The 21,763-nt window shown below is 55.6% G+C and overlaps 1 protein-coding gene across 4 annotated transcripts in view; it reads right to left on the bottom strand.

Annotated features, from left to right (window-relative positions):
• The window catches only part of CUEDC1 (CUE domain containing 1), a 76,850-nt gene that overhangs the window by 10,883 nt on the left and 44,204 nt on the right, over positions 1-21,763 (bottom strand). For 3 of the 4 annotated variants that reach the window (XM_049701684.1, XM_049701687.1, XM_049701686.1), the window contains exons 2-4: positions 9,450-10,013; positions 5,063-5,190; positions 53-179 (exon numbers count right to left, since the gene is read on the bottom strand). In XM_049701684.1, coding sequence (XP_049557641.1) covers positions 53-179; positions 5,063-5,190; positions 9,450-9,782 — 588 coding nt within the window. In that variant the 5' untranslated portion in view covers positions 9,783-10,013. Of the gene's footprint in view, positions 1-52; positions 180-5,062; positions 5,191-9,449; positions 10,014-12,183; positions 12,630-21,763 lie in introns of those variants that run through there. The other variant, XM_049701685.1, reaches the window with a different exon arrangement.

Here is a 21,763-nt window from a genome sequence, read left to right as displayed (position 1 = left end):
GTGGGCAAGCAGAGCTGCTGCACAGGCCAGGGGCGGGGGAATCCTCCGTTACCTGTATGCTGTCCAGCTGCTGGGGCAGGATGCGGAGAAAGTCTTCGGGGAGGTTGCCTAGCAGTGGGGGGTTCCAGTTCCGATAGCGCCTCTGGCCGGAAGGGGGCGCGGAGCCCAGCACGTCGATGCTGCAGGGTGAGAGGTGACGAGGAGGAGGGAAGAGTCAGGCCCAAACACAGGTGTCCTGGCCCATCACACGAAGATCCTGCTCAGACTGGCACTGCTGCTCCAGAGCCTCCCGTGGCCTCCGCTGCCTCTAGCACAAAGGCCCAGCACGCTAGCTCCCCTTCTCAACCAGGCTTCGGCTGACCCCCAGCCTCTGGGCCTGGGCTCCGCTGCACTGGATGTTCCACTGCTCAGCGCCCTCAAGGCCTCTGGGCCTAGAGAGCTCTGTGTTGCCAGCGCACATATCGCGTGTTGTGGATTTTGACATGGATGTGGCAGTCATGGCCCTTCACGCTTCTATCCCTAGCACCTAGCATGACGCGAGCTCCTCCTGGCTGCTGAGTGCCAGGCGTGCTCCGAGTGAACAGACACAGAGCCGCCAGCAGCCCAGCCCGCCCCAGTGCAGGTTTGCTAGGGTCGGGGGACATGAGGACAGCAGGATCCCTAGAGGGTAAGTGGATCTAGGCTCCAGTTCTGGCGCAGCCACAAGCCAGCCACGTGGTCCTGGGTGAGACTCTGTCCCCTCTGGGGCTCAGTCTCCTACAAGCTGCTGTCTCCCTGCCCAGGTGCGTGGGAGCCCCTCGGGAGGCTGTCTCGAACAACGTGCTGAAAAGGCACATGGAGGTGTGGGATTGGAAGGGTCCTTGTTCCAAGTGGCGCTGGGGAACCGCTCCCCTGGGCCAAGGCAGAGGCCAACAGCGAGGCGGAGAGGAGAGGAAGGAGACCCTGGCACGTGGCCTCCCTGACCCCCAGCCTCCCGCCCTGCCGTCCTGGCCTGAGGGCGGCCTGGGGCCTGGCCAGGAGCTCCCCACAGCTCCTCGGCGGCCTGCAGCGTGGCAACCGCAGGACACGTGTTCTGCTGAATCAGGGAAATGACACACAGAGAAGGCAGCGAGGGCCGGGAGCCACTCTCTCTCGGGCCTGGCTCTGATTTGGTCTCGAGCTCCAGGAATCCCGCCCGCCCCCTCACTGGAGGGGAGCTTTTCCGGGCTGCCCCTGACTATGGAAATAACTTCCTTTCTTTTTCTATTTTGGGCGGGTGGCCTGGCGGGCCCAGGGGGAAGGGCGGGGGCAGCAGCAGACAGGATAACAAGCCGCTAAATGCCTGGTGGGAGCTCAGCACTCAGACAGGAGCCAAGGAACCCCGGGCACCCTCTCGCTGTACAGATGCGGGAATGGTCCAGAGAAGAGCCTGCCTTACGGCCCGGGACTCCCATTCCTGGGCGCCTTTCCTTCTCCGTCACTCATCCACTCCTATCGCTGTTGGCGGCTTCATTTTTCTCCAAGGGCCAGAGAGTCAAGGGGGTGGATACCCCATCCCTCTGGGTCTCGAGGACCTTCTTTGGTCGACCCCGGCGCCCTTCCTCCAGCTTCAGGGTCTTCATCTGGGACATGGGTGCCCACCCCAACTCAATCACACCCACAGCTATCCAGGAAAGCCGTGGAGAGAGAGCCCCGGAGTTGCAGCTGGACCCCTCTAGCCATTTGTTACTGAGAACCCAAGTCGGGAGGGGGGACGAGGAGTACAAGGCTGAGTGTCCCTCGCTGCTGGGCCCGCGGTCCTGGAGGAGGGGCAGGCCCAGCCCCCTGCCCTGGCACCGGCTGAGATGAGGTCAGCCCACAGCTGTGAGAGCCAGGGGGACGCTGAGCACGGGCGGCCCAGGCAACTCCACTGTGGTCAGAAAGGAATGTCAGAAGTGAGCTGAGAGGCAAATAAAAAACTTCCAAGGCTGTAATTTCAATGGAAGAACAGCAGGTGGCCTGTGAGGAGGGGTGCCTCTAGGCTTCAGAGCCTGTCATTCATTCAGGAAAGGACAGGCTGGGCGAGGGGAAGGAGAGAGAAGGCTGGGGGGGGGGCTCTCTGGACCCCAGAACTAGAACTGCATGCCCCATAAGACCCCCAGGCCTACCCAAAGTATATCAGAGCCCAGAAGGATTTCAGCAACAAGCCTTCCAGGCAAGATTTTTGGTAAAGACTAGACACTGAGGCCCTGATGGGGTCAGGCCTGTCCTGGAACACACAGATCGTCCTGCTAAAACCTGGGCCCAGGAATCCTGGCATTCCAGGCACGCTCCCCTGGGATCAGCCTGCCTCTCTGTGCCCCAGCAGGGCCAGCTCCCAAACCCTCTTCATCTTCACTCTCAAAGGCACCCCAGAGACTGGAGGTGGCAGAAGGGAGCCAGGCCATTCCTGCCCCCAACCCCCCCCCACTCAAATCTGATTGGCCCCAGCAGCCAGAGAGAGATTCCTAAAACACTAACCTCACCCCGTCACTCTCCAGCTTAAACCCCTGGCTGGAGGATAAGGTCAAAGCTCCTTGGAGGACCCCCAAGGGCTTCCACGATCTTCTCACCCCTCCAGCCTCACCCAGACATTCCATACTCCCTGGAGTTCCCTCAGATGGTGCCCCCTTTCCTGCCTCCAGGCCCTTGCACGTGGTTTCCTCTGCCTGGAACGCCCTACTGTCCTCCGCTTTACCAGCTAACTGCTGGGACATCAGTTCCTCTAGGCTGCCTTCCCTGTACCCTGCCGCACGTCTCTGCCTCCCCCAGACCCTGATCTCCTTGGGAGGTCAAGGCGGGGCTGTATTCATCTCTGTATCAGGTGACTCCATAATGCTGGAAATGCACGTCCTGGATGGAGAGACGGAATGAGGCCCTGGAAATGGGCTGGGGGTGGATCTGGGCCTAGCAGGGCCAACCCGGGGCAAAGGGGCACGTGCTCAGAGGTTGGCCCTGCCTCTTCGGAGCGCTGGCCTCTGAGGGCAGCCTTACCCCCGGTCTCACTGTTCACTGTCAGAGCTGACCTCAGAGGCCCACTGTGCAGCCCGGGGCAGGAGGGAGCAGTAAAGCACTGGTGACAGGTCTGGTTCATACCCGGCACTGTGCTAAGGGCCCCCCCCACAATGCCTCATTCAACCCTCACAGGAGTGCTGAGGCGGGGATTAGTATTCCCATTTCACAGATGAGGCAAATGAAGCTCAGAGAAGTTAAGCAGTAGCCCAAGGCACCTCAAGAGTCACAGTTAGGCAGCTAAAGGAGGCAGGGTGGGGGGAACACTCGGCCTCTGTCCGACTTCACAACTAAGTTCTCTTCCCTGGATCCACCCCCAGGCCAGCAAAGCCTTCATTTCCGGGTCAGGCCCCTGAACCTGAGGCAAGGGCAGTAACTTGTCCAAAGGTATGAGCAAGACCTCCTGAGCCTTGATCTAGGGCTGAGGTCATTTTGCCCCCAACTGGGGCTCCCATCACTGGGCTACACTACCCCTGCCCTAGTTCACCCCACCATGCACAGAGGAGGGGAGGGAGGATGCGGCCAGGATATCCATGCCAGGTTTACAATGGGATTCTGTCTCTTATGGGCTCAGTCTTACCTTCTGAAAAATAGGTAGAACTATTCTGCCTAATAGAAACTGAATTTTTTGCAAAAGCATCTTGGGATATTAAAAAAATGTCAAAGGAAAATCATTTAGCCCTGGGCATCATGACCCATCCTGGGCTGCAAGTCCTGCCAAGATCTCACCCAGACCTATCCACTTACCCCCTGCTTTGCCCCATTACAGCCTCTGGTATCACTCGTGATGGAGGACCTCAGCTCTGCTCCCGTCCCTGAGTCGAAACAATGCTTCCTCCTCCCCCCATAACTTTCTAGGCCTCTATCAGCTCCCTGAGCTGCAATCACAGAGGTTTTTCTCATTAGGGGGATGACAGGACACAGCAGGGAAGAGCATTTGTTGGCTTTGGAGTCAGAAATGACCTGGGTTCAAATCCCAGCTCTGTAGTCTTAGGGAAGTTATGAAACCTCTCTGAGGCTCAGTTTCCTCATCTGTAAAATGAGGATGACAACAGTGCCTACCTCACAAATTGTCAGATGGTTTGAATGCGATGGCGTAGGTAAAGAACCTTGTCAGTTTCAGGCATTTGAAGGGCACTTAGTAAATGGTAGGTGTTATTATTATCTATACCTGTATGATCACAGAGTTCTCCACCACCACTGTCTGGGGCTCCCAAGATCCCCAGAAGGGAAGATCCACTGGAACAAGTTCCCTGTCCTATCGTGTCCCCACACCCCTCCCCACCCCAGGCCTGAGTTATTCTCAGGACCAGCAGCTCCAGGACAAAGAGGCACCTGGGCTCCAACGGCCCTCTTCAAACACAGAGCCCAGAAAAACAAGCACTTCAGAGACCCAGGGACCCAGCTGGCAACCAGCTTCATTTTAAACTTCCAAATTACAGAGTCCCTGATCTGGATGAAGTCTCCAGGGACCTAACTCTTCTGCTTCCAATTATCGAATTACCCCAGAAAAAGAGACTTACTTGCTCCCATTGCTTAAAAAATCCCCACAACGTCCCTAGAACAGGGATAGCAAATAGATATCCATTCCATCCATTACTGATGACTGTCTGGGAGTGCTGTTTTGAGGAGGATTCTCAGGTTCTGTCTCAACTTAGCAGGAAAGAACACAGTGATCAGTTAGTAATGTTTGCCATGGGCTCAGGAGGGGAAGTGTCAGTACACATTCCATGCGTCTGTCATCCCCAATCTGCATCTCCCTTGACTATAAGCTTCCAGAAAGCAAAGGCTGAGCATCGTTTATCTCTATGTCCTGTCCAGTGTTCAGCATAGCATCTAGTCTGGAGTAGGAATTTAGTGTATGTCTGCTCTTGCAATCTTGAAAGTTCTCTTCGGTATCCAGCTAAAATGCCTCTTGCTGCAGTAGAAGCCTGTTCCTGGTGGGACAGTATACCGAAGGGTCCAGTCAAGTTTCCCACTGCGTTTGTACTCAATCCCAAACCCTGATCCCCTTCCCCATTGCCTTGTGTTCTGAGAGGAGATGGATTCTTACCGGGGAGGTGGAGTGGGGGGAGCCAGAGGGTAAGGCCTGTCGAACATGTGCATGTGGTAGGCTGGAGGGGAGTACACAGGCGGGGGTTCCTCGTCAGAGCTATCAGGTTCCAAGGTCCTTTCCAAAATCTGTATCCGAGACGACAAAGAAAGAAATATTAACAATCCTTCCTTGAATTTAAATAACATTTAGACAAAATCAAGTGTGGGCGAGGATGTGTAGTAAGGGAACTCTGCTGCTGCTAGTGGGAGTGTAAAGTGATATAACCAGCACTCTGCAAAACCGTTTGGCTTCCTGTACTAACGCTCAGCACATGGGCTACTTCTGAGCCCACGATTCCAACATACACAGCAGACGTGAAAGCACTTCTCCCCAGAGGGAAGCTCCATGCAGCATTAGCCATCCAAGTAAGGTTCAAAACCAGGCAAAACATGGGACTTCCCTGGCGGCACACTGGTCAGGACTCCGCGCTCCCAATGCAGGGGGCCTGGGTTTGATCTAGATCCCACATGCATGCCACAACTAAGAGCTTGCAGGCAACAACTAAGGAGCCGGCGAGCCGCAACTAAGGAGCCGGTGAGCCGCAACTAAGGAGCCCGCCCGTCGTGACTAAGACCCAGCGCAACCAAATAAATAAATAAACACGTGGGGGTAAAAAACAGGCAAAACAAATTTACAGGGAGTGCAGTTGGAGCAGTGTGACCTCTGGGGGTGGGGAAGGCTGAGAAGCACAAGGGGGATTCCAGGCTCTGTTGATGTTTCTTGATCCAAGTGCTGATGAAACTTCACCGAGCTGCATATTTGTGGCTCGTGGACTCTTCCGTCCCTGTGTTACTTTTGGTAGATAACTTTAACATCATTCCTACACTCTCTCGAAGTACTTCCACATCGATTATGTCACCTGAAGCTCAAACAACTGGGCAAAGTAGGCTGTGGGTCATTACCCCCATTTTACAGATGAGGACACTGAGGCCCAGGCTGACCGGTTAACATGGCAAGAGCCACACACTGTTTCTACAACTGAGTCTTTAACTTAGATGTGGTCTCTACAGCAACAGTGCCTCCTTCAGACACAAGGCCTGCACACCCAGGTTGGACTCTCAGGGAGATAGCAGCAAAGGGAGAGCCCAGGCTCTTTCTTGGCCTCCTCTCCTCATCCAGGAGCCAGAGAAAGGGGCAGGAGAAGCCAAGGCTGGGCAAGGGCCAGGCTTCCTGCCATATGGACTGACCTGAACCCTTCTGCAAAGGAGTCTGGAGCAGGAGGGAGCCATCAACCTGGAGAGCCCAGGTCACACAACCCTACCCCCGCGTCCTCCTCTCCAGCTCTGTGCCCATCTCCTCCAAGACCAAAGAATGTGGGAAGGGCTCAGAGGCTGTCAACTGGCCCAAAATTTGAACCCCAAGTGAATTTGCAGAAATCACTGCTAAGATGCCTCTGCACATCTCTGCCCGAGCCCAGCCATGCCCAGGCACCCAGTCTCAAAGGGACACCACGGCGGGTGGGCAGGTGGGTGAGTGAGCGTGCACGCGCACACGCGCGCGCACACACACACACACACACACACACTGCCACGCTTTGTACACGTACAGCCAGCCTGACCCAAGGAGGCCTCCTGCTCTGGAATGCACTAACGTTCTTTCCTTTGAGGCAGAAAGTACTTAAACAGATGCTTTTGCAGAGAAAGAAGAATGCAGCTGCTTTTCGGGCCACTGCTCTCCTTACCCCAAATTTCCACAAGAAAAAGAGAGAGAGAACACTGTCAACTCCAGCCCTGCTCACTGACACACACTTGCACAACCTCCAGTGCCCGGCACACAAGTGCTCTAAGGGACAGGGTTCCACGCTGGGGCCTGTAGGCCGAGCCCCTCCCACTCAGTGGCTGGCTTGGACTGTCCCCCCCGAAGCCGGTGAGACGGGCGAGGAGGAGGGGAAGCCTCAGTAGGAGTTGCTCCCAGAAGGAAGCCGCTTGGGGTTCCTCTGACTGGGGCCCATAGCAGCCGCCCCTCGGGCTCAGAGAGATCGGGCCTCCACAGCCGCGCAGGGGGGCTTCCTCCCCTCTCAGCCGCTCCTGCCTCAGCGCGGCCTCCTGGGGCTACAAGAGCCAGACGCTCATCAGAGGCTCCTGGAGCAGAATGAGGAAACACCAAGGAGGCAGACAGCAGGCCAGGCACGCTCCGGAAAGGCTGATCCCCAGTCTCCAGGGAGAAGAAACCCCAGCCATGTCTCTGGACTCCGCCCCCCGCCCCGCCCCGCCCCGCCCCCTCCCCTCCCCCACCAGCCACAGTGAGGCTGTTCTTCTGGCTCTAAAGGTGCTGAAGTTTTTGGTCCTGTGGCTTCCTGGCTTAACTCCATGTGGGTGATGGATGCCTGCCAGGTGCTCTGGGGGCCAAGGTCTGGGCCATTTATCTGACAGGAGATATTTCTCTGTGGCAAGGATACCCCTCGGGCCAGCCCACCATCCATCAGCCCCCAGAGAGGGGGCTTTTTCAGTCAGCAGTTATTGTCATCCCAGCTGCTGCTCATAAATTTTCCGCAGCACTTTCCGCTGGCTCAGGAACCGCCTGCCGCTGGGCCCACGCAGAGCTCCAAAGATGGGGGGCTGGGGAAACAGCCAAGGAGGGGTGCTGGGAAGGGGCTCAATCCGCAAGGCAAGATTCTTGGGAAACAGAAGCGCACACAGTGCCGGCCCATCTAGGGCATCAGGCAAGCTTTGCGGAGGGTCACAGGGCTGTGGGTGCCATGAACAGAGAAGGAAATATGATCCTACCTGCCTGACTGTCAGAACAAATGAGACTGTGGGAGGGGGTCAGCGTTTGCAGAGAACTTTCCTTCCAGCTCACACTTAAAGGATGTACCTGCACACACATACACACACCTCCCTTTCACAAAGAAGATCTGGTTTTTCCAAAACTCCCTCCACTGGCTAATCCAGGCAGAGCCAAGGAGTGCTCTCCCGGGGAAAGAGACTAAAGAAAGCTGTGCAAAGACAGCAGCAACATTCATTCATTCAACAAACACTCCCCGAGTGCCTGCTATGTGCAGTGACTCCCGGGTGCTGCGCGTGACACAGGGATGAGCCAGATGCCGTTGCCCACAGGGCTTCTCCTCCACCCGGAGAGAGAACTCCCAGGCAGCAGCCCTAGAGGAGGAAGAGCAAGCGGGCTTTGCCCTACAGGATGACTCTGATGAACGGAGAAGAGCCACCTGCAGGGCTGTGTTGAGAAGGACTCTGAGGCCACATCTGGGTCTAGGCTTCCCACTGTAAACGGGGGTAATAATAACGCCACTTCACAAAGTTTATGAGATTCGAAGAGATGATACACCTAAAGCATGTAGGATGGTGCCTGGCCCAGGCTGGGACTCAGTGAAGAGCAGAGCTGAATCCGATCTGCTGCAGCCTTCCGTCCTATCCATGGCTGCATGTCCCAGATGCCCCTGTGGGCAGTGACCCTCTCGTTGAAAGACTCTGAGTGCCCTTCTTCACCCAGCACTGCACGTCCTGCTGAGACTAGGGGCTCAGACATCTACTGAGCTCTTGGAGGGGCCGAGGAGGACTGGCCACACCCAGCAAGTGGGCCTTGATGCAGTGGGGTGGTCCCTTCGCCCTCAGCCACCTTCCTGGAGAGAGGAGGGAACTGCTTGGGTATCGCGCGCCTCGGTCAAAGGAACTGAACTTGCAAGCTCTCCTCCACGGGTCCCTACGCTCCAGAACACACCACACTCCTTCTCAACCGCAAGGCCTCCTGGTCTCTGCGCACTCTAGGATCCTCACAGAAGGTCCTGCTGCCAGTTCCCTAACACTCCTGCTCTATTTCACCTCCAAGCCTTTGCACAAGCTGTGCCCTCTGCCCACACACCCACCTTTCCCTCACTCTTCACTCTTCCTCTGGGAAGCCATCCCCTCCTCTCTGTTGCTTCCATTTCTCCCATCCTAGCACTCACCCCTCCGGGCTGCCATTGCCTGACACCTGCCTCTAGTCCTCGCTGGACTGTGAACTCTGTGGGGACAGAAACTCTGACTTGGCCTTAGCGGGTACCTGGAGGTTCAGAAAATACAGACCAGACAGCTCCAGCCCGGAAGTGGGGTTCGGGACGTTGGGGTGGGGGCTAGGTGTCTACATTTTGAACAGGCTCCTTCATTCTGATGACCCCTGACCCAGGGTCTCGTACCGTGCCTGGCACAGCCCCGGAGTAGTGCTCAGTGTTTGTTTAGTGACCGCATGAATTTTGCCCATAAAATAAGGCCACGGGCTGACTTGGGTACGTTTCCCTGGGAGAAATAAGGCTGCTTGCTAGATAGAACCTAGACAGGAGTATAACCCAAGTCCTCTAACAGGTTCAAACAGTTGTTGGAGCTCCTGGTAATTATCGGGGCCGTGCCCCTACCTCCGGGGGGATGCTGTCCTCCGAGTCCGAGCTGTCTTCGTAGACGCTGCCGCCACCCGCCTCCAGGTTCATCTGCAGCAGCTGGTCGATGGTGGCGTCCACGGCGCCGCTGTTGGCACGCAGCACGCACTCGATGATGTCGTAATCCATGTTGGGGAACATGGTCTTGAAGTCGTCCATGGCCTGGTTGAACTCGAGGCGGCGCACCTGGCGGGCGGGCCGGCTGTTGTTGAGCTCCTGCGAGGCGGCCGCGCTGCCCCCAGCCCCGCGCGCCGCCGCCGAGCCGCCGCCCCCGCCGCCGCCCCCGCCGCTCCGGCGGAACAGGCTGGTCATCTTGCCGAGCCGCTGGGGGAAAATGTTTCCCGCCGGCGCCGAACCCCCTCCCCCGGGTCCCTGCGCCGTCGCCGCTCGCTCGGCGGCTTCTGGAAGCTCAGTCCCGCGACGGGCGGGGTCCCCGGGTCAGGAGACAAGGGCGCGGCATCCGGGCCTGGGCCGTGCGGGGCTGGGCGGCTGGTCATCCACACCCCGGGAGCATCCTGGGTCCGGCTCCACGGACCATCCCACCTGAAACCGAGGGAGACAAGAGTCAGGGGCAGAATGCAACGAACTCGGCGACCCCCGCCAAGCCCACGGAAGAACAGCTTCTTTCTGCTTTCTCTCCAGCTGCAGTAAACAGCCACAGCTCTTTACCAGTTAGCAAGGGCTTACATCCTGACACCACTATGAGGTAGGTGCTATCATCCCCCTTATGCAGAGGCACAGACCTGAGAAAGTGGAGGAGGCGGGGATTTGAACCCAGCACTATGGCCCCTGAGCCACTGGTCTCAACCACTACACACACTGCCAAGGACTCCTAGAGACTTGACTGGGGCAGGAGGGGCTCTGTATAGGCAATGTCCTCCCCCTCTGGTCTCCGGCCCATCCAGTCTCTGCTTTCCTTAGCTCCCTCACCTCAGGGCCCCACCATCATGGCATCCACTTGTGCAGAGCTCCAGTAAATCTGCAACAGAACGCAGTGCAGCCCACTCAGAACCAGGCCTGTAAATCACTTCTAAGGTAGCACTTCTGCTAGTGCAGGTAACTGAGAGTTGAATGTGTCCAAAAACATCAAGTTCTGACTTTCTCATGCTTATCCCAGGATGTACGGTAGTTTTGCTAAGTGTAGAAAAGTGGCAGCTTTATTTTAAGGGACTGTTCCAGCACAGGATATTCTTAAGTCCTTTTCTAGTACTGGGGGTCATCATCTTAACAGATGATAGAGAAGAGCTGGTGTGAGCCAATCAGCACGATCTTCCTTGCCATGATCTCCACAGTTAACTGATGATGAAAGGAAGACCAGACCAGACCAGACCGTGTGGAAGGTGCAGTGGGAGCGCCCTCCCTCACCCTGAGGCCGGAAGACACATCACTACCACTGATTCCTTCTGTCCCTAAAGGCTAGTCCCCTCACAGGTAAAAATGGGGCTTCATACTGTCCCCCAGTGCCTTCCAGGGCCACCATGCTGAGATTCTTATCTCCTTCAAACCTCCACCTCCTTCGAGGGACGTGGAAATTGTCCGGGGCTTATGCTCGGGGGCTTGCTGGGTGGGTGTCTGCCTAGTCCCAGGGAGGCGGGCTGTGTTCAAGAGCAGGAAACTAGAAGCACATGGGCCCCATGCAGCCTCCGGACACTGATGTTACAGAACTATAATCCCCTCCCACCGCCAGAGAAAACCTCTTAACACTGGAATATCTACATGCAGATACATTTTTCTATGCACATACTGCCATAAGTATGAATTCATTTTACTGAAATGTGATCAGACCATAAATTCTACTATGCAACTTCCTTTTTTCCACTTAATGACTGATTGTAGCCATCTTCTCATGTCAGAACATAGAGATCTCCTTCATGGTCTTTAATGCCTGAGTAGTATTCTGATGACTGGGTGAAGTATGACTTATTATCCAACCTCCTCCACCCCATCGCTTCCCAGACGAGCGAGTCACAGCTCAGAGAGGCCAAAGCCATTGCGCAAGGAAGCCCAGAGGAGTGACCTCAAAGGATCTGTCCAAGAAATGTGTTATGAGGATGAACACAGGAGGGGAGTCACGTGTGACGTGGCCTCCCACAGCTGGCTTTAGACACCCCAACTCCCCTCACCCACACCTTCCACCCGCCCTGACACACTGTAAGGTCAGAGGATGCTGCCAAAACACCCTCCAAAGCGGGGCTCCACCCTGGTGTCTACCTTTGTCCTGAGTTCTGGAAACTTGCCCTGAGGCTTCTAACAAGGGCCTCAGGGCCAGGAGGCCCCAGAAGCCGTGCCCTGGGCTGCAATCTGCTGTCCTGGTGTCGTCACACACGGGCGTCCGTGCCTTGTGCTCACGTGTCTGGAGTCGGCCACCTTCACCACCTTTGCCCTCCCCCTCGAGTAATTTCATAAGAGAGATTGAGGGACCTGGCTCTCACTTTGCCAAGGGCAGCCCCTTGGAGAAAGAGGCCAGGACCTGATCCCCCCCTGACAGAGGAAGAAGGAAGATGATGGGGTCCACGTTTTCCCCATTAACAGCCCTCTTTACAGGTCCCTTGGGCTCTGGGCCTGAGTGTCGGGAAGCCCCCAAGAAACCTTCTTGCCCTCCTACCATTTAAGTAAGTGCCCTGATTCAGCCCCAGGCTGCAACTCCCGCTCTGCCGCTCCACCTGTGGGACCTGGTACCCGTCCCCTGTCCTCTCTGTGCCCAATCCCTCACCTACACGAATGGGGCTTCCATGAGAATTAAACAGGATAATCCTCAGCACGGTGCCTGGAACGTGGTTAGCTGCGTGACTGTTGTCGCCGCTGCCCCACAAGGCCGGCAGAGAGCCAGGGGCCGTTGGCGTGCCAGCCAAGCTGCTCCTGGAGTGGATGGGGCGGGGGATTCTAGGCGATCCTTCCCCAGCATCTGGATATCAACCCCCCGAAATTCTGTCAGCCCTCGGGAAGGAGATACCGATCCTCACAGCCCCAGGGGAGGCTGGGCCGCAGCAGCTGCTTCCATTTACCCCAGGTGCAAAGCCTTGAAAAAGAGCACGTTGTGTGTCTGCCGCGACATGAAAACGGCCGACAACGCTACAGCCTGCTGCACATTACAGATGAAGAGCCGAGACCCAGGACCAGAGGAGATGCCCAGGACACAGAGCAGGAGCGGCAAAGCCTTGACTTTTCCGTCAGAGAGCGTTTCTGTGGATGAGGAGAAAGTGGCTCAGAAACAGTAATGGGAAACAGGATTCCGTGTAGAGAAATGCTATTTTCATAGGACTCTGCAAGGACCCACGGACTCCCAAAGCCAGGCTGCCTACAATTAACACCAGGAGGGGTCGCTGTGAGGGCCCCCACTTCTCAGAGGACCATCTCCCCAGCCCTCGCTGAGCTCAGGTGCAGAGGCTGAGGCCAGGGCTGAGGTTTGGCCAGCGTGGCTGGGAGCAGGGAGAAGGACTGTCCTCAGGGTCAGAGTCATCCGTGCCAGGCTGCCTTCTACAACCGGCACAGCTCAAATGAAAAAAAATGTTAAACACATGAAAAAATGAAGTAGGCAGCTTAGGTGTACGAGCTTGTGCCAGGCGCTTTCACATTTAATCTTTTTTTTTTTTTACAACTCCAGAGACAGATGTTATTGTCCCCACTTTATAGCTGTGGAAACCAGTTCAGAGAAGTGAGGTAACTTGTACAAAGTCACACAGCTAGTGTGTAGAGAAGCCAGAACTAGGAACCCATTTCCTAAGAGGCAAAAATGCCAAGTCAGGCTTGCAGGGCTAGGAGCGGAGGAACCTCAGAAAGGCTCAGGAGACGGCACAGCCTGGCTGACATTCCAGCAGAGGAAATGTGACCCAGACAGCACTGGCGGAGGGAGGGCAGGGAGGGGGTCTGTTGGCTCTGCCCCAGAACTGGCTCTGTGACCTTGGGGAAATCACTCCTCCGCCTCTCTGAACCCTGGCTGCTGGGCACTGGCAGGGAAACAGAGGGAGATAACCCCTGACTTCTGAAAAAGGAAGTGAATCTAACCTGCTGAGCCCATTAGACCTCTTGGAGGCAGACTCAGAGGCTCTCCTGAATTCACAGGTTGTGAGCAACCTGGGGATTGGGAAGCAGAAACCCCACACCTGTCCTCCCCCAGGTCCCAGGGAGCCAGGCCTTCCGCCTCCTCAGAAAGGAATCCAGGCCTGGCAGGGGCGGCAGACAGCCAAGCTTCCCTCCAAGTGTGTGTAGACAGCCAAGGCCTGAGTCACTCCCGGCCTGGCCCAGGGAGGTGGGCCAGCTGCCCGAGAGTCGGAGAGTCATTCTCCCGACTTTGCCCAAGGTCATCCCAGCCAGTCTCCTGCAGGGCCAGGTAGGGCCCACATGGGGGATGTGAGAGCCCAGGAGCCAGAATGGATTCCCATTCTGCCTGGGCCTGGTAAGGCTGTGTGACTTGGAGAAATTATTTCATTTCTCTGAACCTCAGCTTCCTCGTCTGTCAACGTTGGGATCATACCTACGTGGAAGGGGTGTCGTGATAGAATTTATACGGGTGCCTCAGCATAGGAAGCACCCAACGAGACAGGTTGGTGTGACCTCCGGCCCGGGTCTTGGCCCTTTTCCTGAGCTGTACTCAAACCGTGAGTGATCTTATCCAGTCCCACAGCTTTGATACTGTCTACACGCCGAATATTGGCTCCCACATGTCTCTCGCCCTGAGGTCTCCCGGGAACACGCCCTTGAACTCCACACTTGCACAGCCGACCCGCTGCCTCCACATGGATGTCCAACAGCAGCTCCAACGTAACTTATCAGGTGGATGAGTAAAGAAGGGAAGGAAAGGAGTTGGAGTGCAGCAACTGTGGGTTCCCTTCCCCTCTCTTCCTTCTCCGGCTCATATCAACGGTGGGGACGGGGTGCTTTCTCCATTTCCAAAGCCCTGTCTTCTCTGCATTCTCATTCAGTCCTCACAACAAACCTATCATTTATACAGGGTGTGCGTTATTACCCCACTTCACAGACGAAGCGACCAAGGCCAAGGCTGCTCAGTGACACGGTCAAGGTGCCTGAGCCCTCTGCCGCCTGGCCTGAGGGCCTCCGCCCTGGCACACAAGGCTGGTCTGTTGGTCTTCTTTCCAAGCCAGCGACAGCTCCAGCGGGCAGGAGATCGACCCCCTCCAACACCTGAATTGATACTCTGCTGCCTCCCAGGAGGACCAGGACTCAACCCCAGAAGGTGGGGATTAGAAGAGGAGGCCTCAGGAGGAGGTATGGGGCTGGGAGGCCAGAGGTCCCAGTTGCCAACACTTTTCTGCACGCCCCCCCCCTCCCCATTCTTCTGAAGTGACTACCCGAGGCCAGCTGTGTCCCTGCACACCCCTGGCTCCCTCCTCCGAAAACTCCCAGGGACAGACCGGATCTTGTGATCTATCTGTAACTGCTGTGATCACAGCCTGCAGAGGGACTCGCTGTCCCTTCTTGCATAAGATCTGGGCCCAGCCCAATGGCACTACCATTCCAGGCCACTAGGTGGTGTCCCAGGGCTCAGGCCACAGCTGCTCCCAGGAAAGGGCATACAGATCAGCTTCTCTCCAAGAACTCAAAAATCAGCCCCACCCCCGACTCTCGGGCTGACTAAAAGGAAGAGGAGCCACCCAGCCACTCCAGGGATCTTAGAATCCAAGACTGGAAGAGTTTCAAAATAATTTATTCCCAAGGTGCGAAATACAAGGCGCACACGCCACTTATTTATATCCTGTGTCCTTGGCAGACATCACTAATCCATCTAGGTATTGTCCTATGGAACCCACACAGCCTCAGAAGCCTTTTCAACTCAGCCCTCTGGGCAAGTCACTACCAAGTGATTAGAACTGGCAAGCAAGATACACCCTGCTTGCCAGCCCTTTCATTTCCCGTATGAGAAGCCCAGGCCCAGGCTTATTTTGTCTCATTAGGAATCTGGGCTGCAAAAGCCAGCAGGGCCAGAATGAGGTCATATGACCCCTGGGATGCTTGTGTAACCATGGTTAAGTCCTGGGGAAACCTCAAGTGGGTAATGGCAGTGTTAATGGAGAAGCCGCTGGGCCTGGGGCAGCTGCATCCTTGTCCAATTGTCACCTCAGACGTGATGGGGGCAGGGCACAGGGAAGTCTGCCTGAGCTTCTTGGCTTCTGAGCTAGAGAGGCCCCAAAAGGGGAGAAAGGAGGGCGGGACAAGAGACAGAGAGAGGCTGTCAGGGTTTGTGTGTGTGTGTGTGTGTCCGAGTGTGTAAGTGTGTGTGTATGCGCGTGAGCACCCGGCGGGGGAGGGGGGGCGAGGGCAGCCCTGACAGAGGCGCCTTGTCCTCCGGTCCCTGCACAGTCTTGTTTTCTTCCCAAGCTATTAATGTCACTGCAGCTTCAAACGCCCGGTGACCTTTAAATGCCGAGCCTCCTGCTCCAGACCAAGGCGCGGAAAGGGCTTAATGGAAACTCAAACGGCCACAGCTGCTGGGGCCGCAACAAAGCCAGCCTCATTCATTCCCGAGGCACCGGGAGCTGCTGGGCAGCCACACCTGTGCCCACCCCCCGGGGAAGGGGGTGTCAGGAAGGGCAGAGAGGACCCTCGGGCATGGCCATCGGGAAAAGGAGGCCTTATTGGACCTAAGAGAAGAGGAGGAGGAAGAGAGGGAGAGGCAGACTCAGTTCTGCCATGCCCAGCTGTGTGACCTTGAGTTAGCCACTTACCTCTCTGGGCCATCCCCCATCAATTAGCCCAATCTAAGGCTGGGGCAGGAAAGAAATCCACCTACCCCAGTAATATCTTTTAAAAATCTATAGGAGAAAAAAAACGAAAAAAGATGTTTTCTTTCCTAATTTTTCTCTCCCTTGCTTCAACTTCTGTGGGCAGGTCTATAGCTGATGGGGGCTGTTGGGTATGGACTAGGGCAAGAGGTTTCAAAGGAAGTTAATAAGGTCCCTACCCTATGAAAGGACTGGCCCCAGAGCTTCAGTTCTAAGGACACCATTGTTCATCTTTGTTCCTGAGGCCCAGACATTGGGCTTGGTTGCTGTAAAAGGGCTGAGAAGTCAGCTCTGCCTTCCAGTTGAAAAGATCCAAGATGAAGCTCCTCAGGCATGAGTAACATGTCATTTGTTCGGCTCATCTTGGTAGAATGACGGTAATAATAGCAATAATGATAACATAACACTTATCTCCTGCTTCTTTATGTACCAACCACTATTCCAAGTGCCTTATGCCTGTTAATAACTCTTTTCATCCTCTCTACAGCCCTAAGAGGTACATATTACCAATGCTATTTCCACTTTATAGATAGAAAAATGAGGCACAGAGGAGTCGAGGAATTTGTTCAAGGTCACACAGCTAAGTGGCCAAACTGATCTGACTCCAGACCTGGCACTCTTAATCCGTCAGGCCTGACCCCCTTTCTGCATTCCCGAAGCTGAGCACAGAGTCAGGCACACAGCAAGAACTCAGTAACTGTGAACTGAATTGACTCCTAATGGGGCAGAGTTGCCCCTGGAGAGGCTGGGGGTAGCTGGTGCTCATGTCCAGGGAAGAAGGGAGGAGGAAGGAGTCCAGGCAAAGCCTACCAGAAGGAAAGACAGAACCATGGCAGTTTCCTTACAAATCCCTTTTCTCTACTCCACCAAGGTTGTAAGTTGCCTGGGCAACCAACTGTTTTCCATCTCTACCTGAACTGGTTGGGACTATTTCCACAACAATCCGTCTCTCCATCAACAAGCATTACCAGCTCGGCCAAGACACTCAACCCAGGCGCCTGGGAGGAGATCAGACTTCAGCTGACAGAGGGGAAGCTGCTCCCCGCTGCCCCACCCACGGACTGCAGCCTTGGGGAGCGCCTCTGGGCTGGCAGGAATGTGTTTGTACCTGGGACCAAGTGCAATGGCCCAAACTGGGAGAAGGGGGCACTGGCAGCTCAGGTGCAAGGCAGTGAAGCTGGGCTGGCTCCAGGCATGAGCTCTTGCTGGCCCAGTTCCAGCTCCTTGGGAAAGAGGGGCCAGCTGCCCCTCCCCGGGCATGTCCTTCAGGCAGGTAAGCTGAAGGCCCCTCCACGGGCTGGGCCTGCATGGTCTGGTGCTGAGCTCTGAAGTCTGGGCAGGAGATGTCTCTGGGCCCCTGGGACAGGTGGTCAGTCAGTGATGCCACATAATTCAGTATCTGAGCATGCCCAGGGAGTCCAGGCCAAGGAACCAAGATTAGGGAGGGGTGCTCAGAGCAGAGGAGGGTCCTGGGAACTGAAGTCCCAGCTCCTGTCCCCTTACCCCACACTAGCACACACTTTGCACCCACCCGCTGATCCATGAATTCCACTTCTGTGGAATTCATAGAACACATTTAATGGAACACTGTACAATGGTAAACAAAAATAAGGCATCTCTGTATGTCTCTATGCCCAAGACCGATTGCTTAGGGGAACAATGCAAGGCACAGAAAAGTAAGTATAGTCTCTATACTATAGTGCATTGTGGTATGTGTATGTCTACATATGGAGAGGGTGAGGGAAAGGGCTCTGAAAGGATTCCTAAGAAACTGATACTATAGGCTTCCACTGGGGAGAATTAGGTCATAAGAGACAGACCAAGAAAACTTTTCTCTGTAAATCCTTTGGTACCTTTTAAATTTTGATTCATGTTCATTAATTTTAAAATTATAAAATAAGCAGATAACCTACAAAGAATATCAAAATGATAGCTCTGCCAATGATTTTCTGTGTTCTCTTTGCATATGCATATTATCTACAATTGACATGAATTACTTTTTTTTTTTTATGAATTACTTTTTAATAATAGTCATAGCAAATATCTATGAGCACATACTGTGTGCCACACACTTTCTAAACACGTGGCATGCATCATCTCATCAAAGCCACCCCACAGTAAAGCAATGATCATACCCATTTTACAGATGAGGAAACTAAGACTCAGAGAGTGTAAAGAACTTACGTAGGGTCACACAGTCAGTGACAGAGCCAAAATGTGAATGCAAACAGTCTGTCCCCAGAGTCCATGCTCTTCTCAACCTCCGTCTTACACTGTTCTCTGATTTTAAAAAAACCAAGTCAAACCAAACCAAAAACAACTGAATGATGACAGAAAAAAATCTTAAAAGCACAGAGCCTCCAGGGCTTTAAAACTTTTGTAATCCTTCGAATCCCAACTCCATCCCTCCTACCCGGACTATCTGGGCAAGCCCTCCCCGGCCAGAGCCTCAGCCTCAGGGCCAGGGCCCCACCTATCTCCTGGTGGGGTTGCAGGGTGCACAGAGATTCCCGGTGGGCAAGGTGATGGCTGATGCCACAGCTGTTTCAGGGGTCAGACCACAGTGTGGAGGGCCCACCGGAGCAGCGCAGTGGGGCGGGGTCTAGCCAGGAAGCTCCCCGTGGAGGGGAAACCACAAGCTGGTTTTTACCGGCACTGTGTGTGGGGTAGGAGCGCAGCGGTTAAGGATGGGCTTGAGCTCAGGGCTAACCCCGGCTTCCATCCCGATCACTGCTGCTTGGGTGAGTGGAACATCTCTGAGTGCGTTTCCTCATGTGTAGAACAGGGACACCTGTATGTCCTCAGACAGGTTCCTGAGGGGGATCACGTTCTCTCAGTCGGGGCAGCCGTCAGTAGGACTGTCTGTGTCTAGAGCCTGGCCCAGGAGTCAGGCCTGGGGTTATGATCTTTTTTTTTTTTTGGCTGCGTTGGGTCTTTGTTGCTGCGCGTGGGCTTTCTCTAGTTGCGGCGAGCGGGGGCTACTCTTCATTGCGGTGCGCGGGCTTCTCATTGCGGTGGCTTCTCTTGTTGTGGAGCACGGGCTCTAGGCGCGCGGGCTCAGTAGTTGTGGCTCGCGGGCTCTAGAGCACAGGCTCAGTAGTTGTGGCGCACGGGCTTAGTTGCTCCGCAGCATGTGGGATCTTCCTGGACCAGGGCTCGAACCCGTGTCCCCTGCATTGGCAGGTGGATTCTTAACCACTGTGCTACCAGGGAAGCCCCTGGGGTTATGATCTTGAATCCAGCCCTGAGCGGGGAGAGTATGCAGCATTAAGGCTCTTCTCAGGTGCCTCCAGGACCTCAGGCTGGGGTGCTCTGGGACCCCTGCGTGGAGCTCCCGCTGCTGCTGGGGGCTGGGCTGGTTTGACAGGGGCCTGCCCCCAGGAAGGGGCTCCGGGCTGGGCAGCAGGAGCACAGGCACACAGAGTGCCCTTCTCTGAAGTGCTTCCTATAGCAGCTGGGGAATGCAGGTCCCGGGCTGGGGAGCAGGGGCTTGGGGAGGGGCCCAGCTTCAAACAGCAGGAGGCAGCTGCAGCCCAGGGCCACCACCCCTGGCAGGCAGGCAGCCGGGACACCATCAGAAATTCCGCCCCGCCCAGACAGCAGATGGGATTGTTCAGAGCCACTTACCAGGCCCGTGCTACTCTCCCCAACCGCAGGCTGCTCGCTCTCCCGCACCCCTCCTCTGCCACCGCTGGGCTAGGTATCCCTCCCCACCTGTGGCCCTCCCTCACCCACACTGCTCAACTCCAGTACCCACATGCCCACACATGCCCTCAGGAAGAAACCCCATGCTCTCCCTGCCAGATGGTGTGTGTTGCCTGAGGTCAGAGCTCAGTGGCCACAGAGCTGGGACCTGAACCCAGATTGTGGCCTCCCGGGCCAGCGCCCTGTCCCCGTGTGGGCGTGCACCCCAGCGCAGCGACGCACAGCTCATGCGTCTGCTTGTGCCACATACACCAGCTCCCTCCAAGCCTTCACTGCACAGGCGGGTGCCACAGATGCCTCAGGCCCTCACAGCCAGGGGCCACGCTCCCTTCCTTTAGATTTTCCTGAACCCTCCCGCCCAGCCCAGGCACTCAGTCCACTCCTCTCTTCACCCAACTTGGAAGCTGTGTTCTTCCGCCAGACTGTCCTACACACACGCTAACGTGCACTAACCGCCCCCTCAGCCTTCCCACGGCCCACCCTGCAACCCCTCCCTTCGCTAGGCTGACAGCAGGGCCAGATGAGGCCCTGGTCCCTCTCTCTCTTCCCCAAATGTGCCCAGAATGGTTTTTACAGCATCAGGTGCATCAGTGGTGAGGGGTGAGGTCAGGCTGACCTGATTTGCAGCAAATCTGGCCAGAACCAGAACCTGGAAGTGGCACACCCTGGCCCAGAAATCAGCTTTCCGGTTCCCTGCAAAACCAACTCCCAGATGGGAGTGAAGGAGGGCTGCAGGCCCGCTGGGGCTGGTAGCCCTGGCCCTCAAATCTGACAGTCAGGGGAAGGGGCAGGAGATCCTGGCGGTCCCAGAACCAGCCTGCTTTGCCTCCAGGGGGCCTCAGTCTCCATCCCTAGAAAATGGAGAGAAGGAGTCCCTGTTCAGTCTGACCTTCCCCATCACTGAAACCTCCCAGAGATGCAAGGACATGAGTTGGGGTGGGGGACGGATCAGAGCCAGAGAAAGGCACCACCAAGCTAGGTACGAACCATGGTGACACCTCTGCAGAAGGGGGTGGCTGCATCCCAGTCCCCCAGGGCTGGAAGGACCTGGACCCTTTCTTTAGCTACAGAACCAGAACCCTTGTCCTCAAATGACATCCTCAGCAGACATCCATTCCATAAAGACATAAAGCAGAGGCCTGCCCTCCCCTCCCTCCCCCAGCAATTAGCGATCAGAGAACCTGCCATTTACTGAGTGCTGGGCTGTGCTTCCCGTGCACTGTGTTAATCCTCACGATAATCTAGTACCGCAGATTATTACCTTCTACCACCATCAGAGCCATTTTACAGATAGGGACAAGGGGTCGTCATGTGTGACCTAAAGGTCGTCCAGGGCTGCACCACATCCAAATCGCATGGCCTCACAGGAAAGAAACCAGTGTGCTGTCAAGTCTTCTGACACACCAGTTTCTTGCAACCTGCTTTAAAGCCTAGGTTTAACCAGAGCTGTTTGCATCTCTGCCTGTTCCCCGCACTGCTACCGGCCTGCTCACGAGGCTCTGGGAAGAGCAAATGTGCTTTTCTATCAGTCTAAAAGCAAATGCCCTTTGCGTTATAGCAATGTATCTGAGAGGATGGTGGAGACCGCCTTCACCAGACTCCTCTGAGGGGTTTGCTAAGGACACACATTCTTCACCCCACTATGAAATCAGAATTTCCGGGGCTACAGCCTGGGAATCTGTATGTTAACAAGTTCCCCAGATCATTCGAATGTGCAGTAAAGTGTGAGGACCACTACCTTACAGAGTGATGCGGTTTGGGGCCCCAGATTCTGACTTTAGCTCCATCACTGACCAGCCAAGGGAACTTCAGCAAGTCATTTCACCGCCTGAGCCTTCAGGTACCCAT

Source organism: Orcinus orca, chromosome 19, assembly GCF_937001465.1.
Source record: "Orcinus orca chromosome 19, mOrcOrc1.1, whole genome shotgun sequence".
NCBI lineage: Eukaryota > Metazoa > Chordata > Mammalia > Artiodactyla > Delphinidae > Orcinus > Orcinus orca.
Note: the sequence above shows the minus strand (reverse complement) of the source record. Positions and strands in the feature narration are given on the sequence as shown.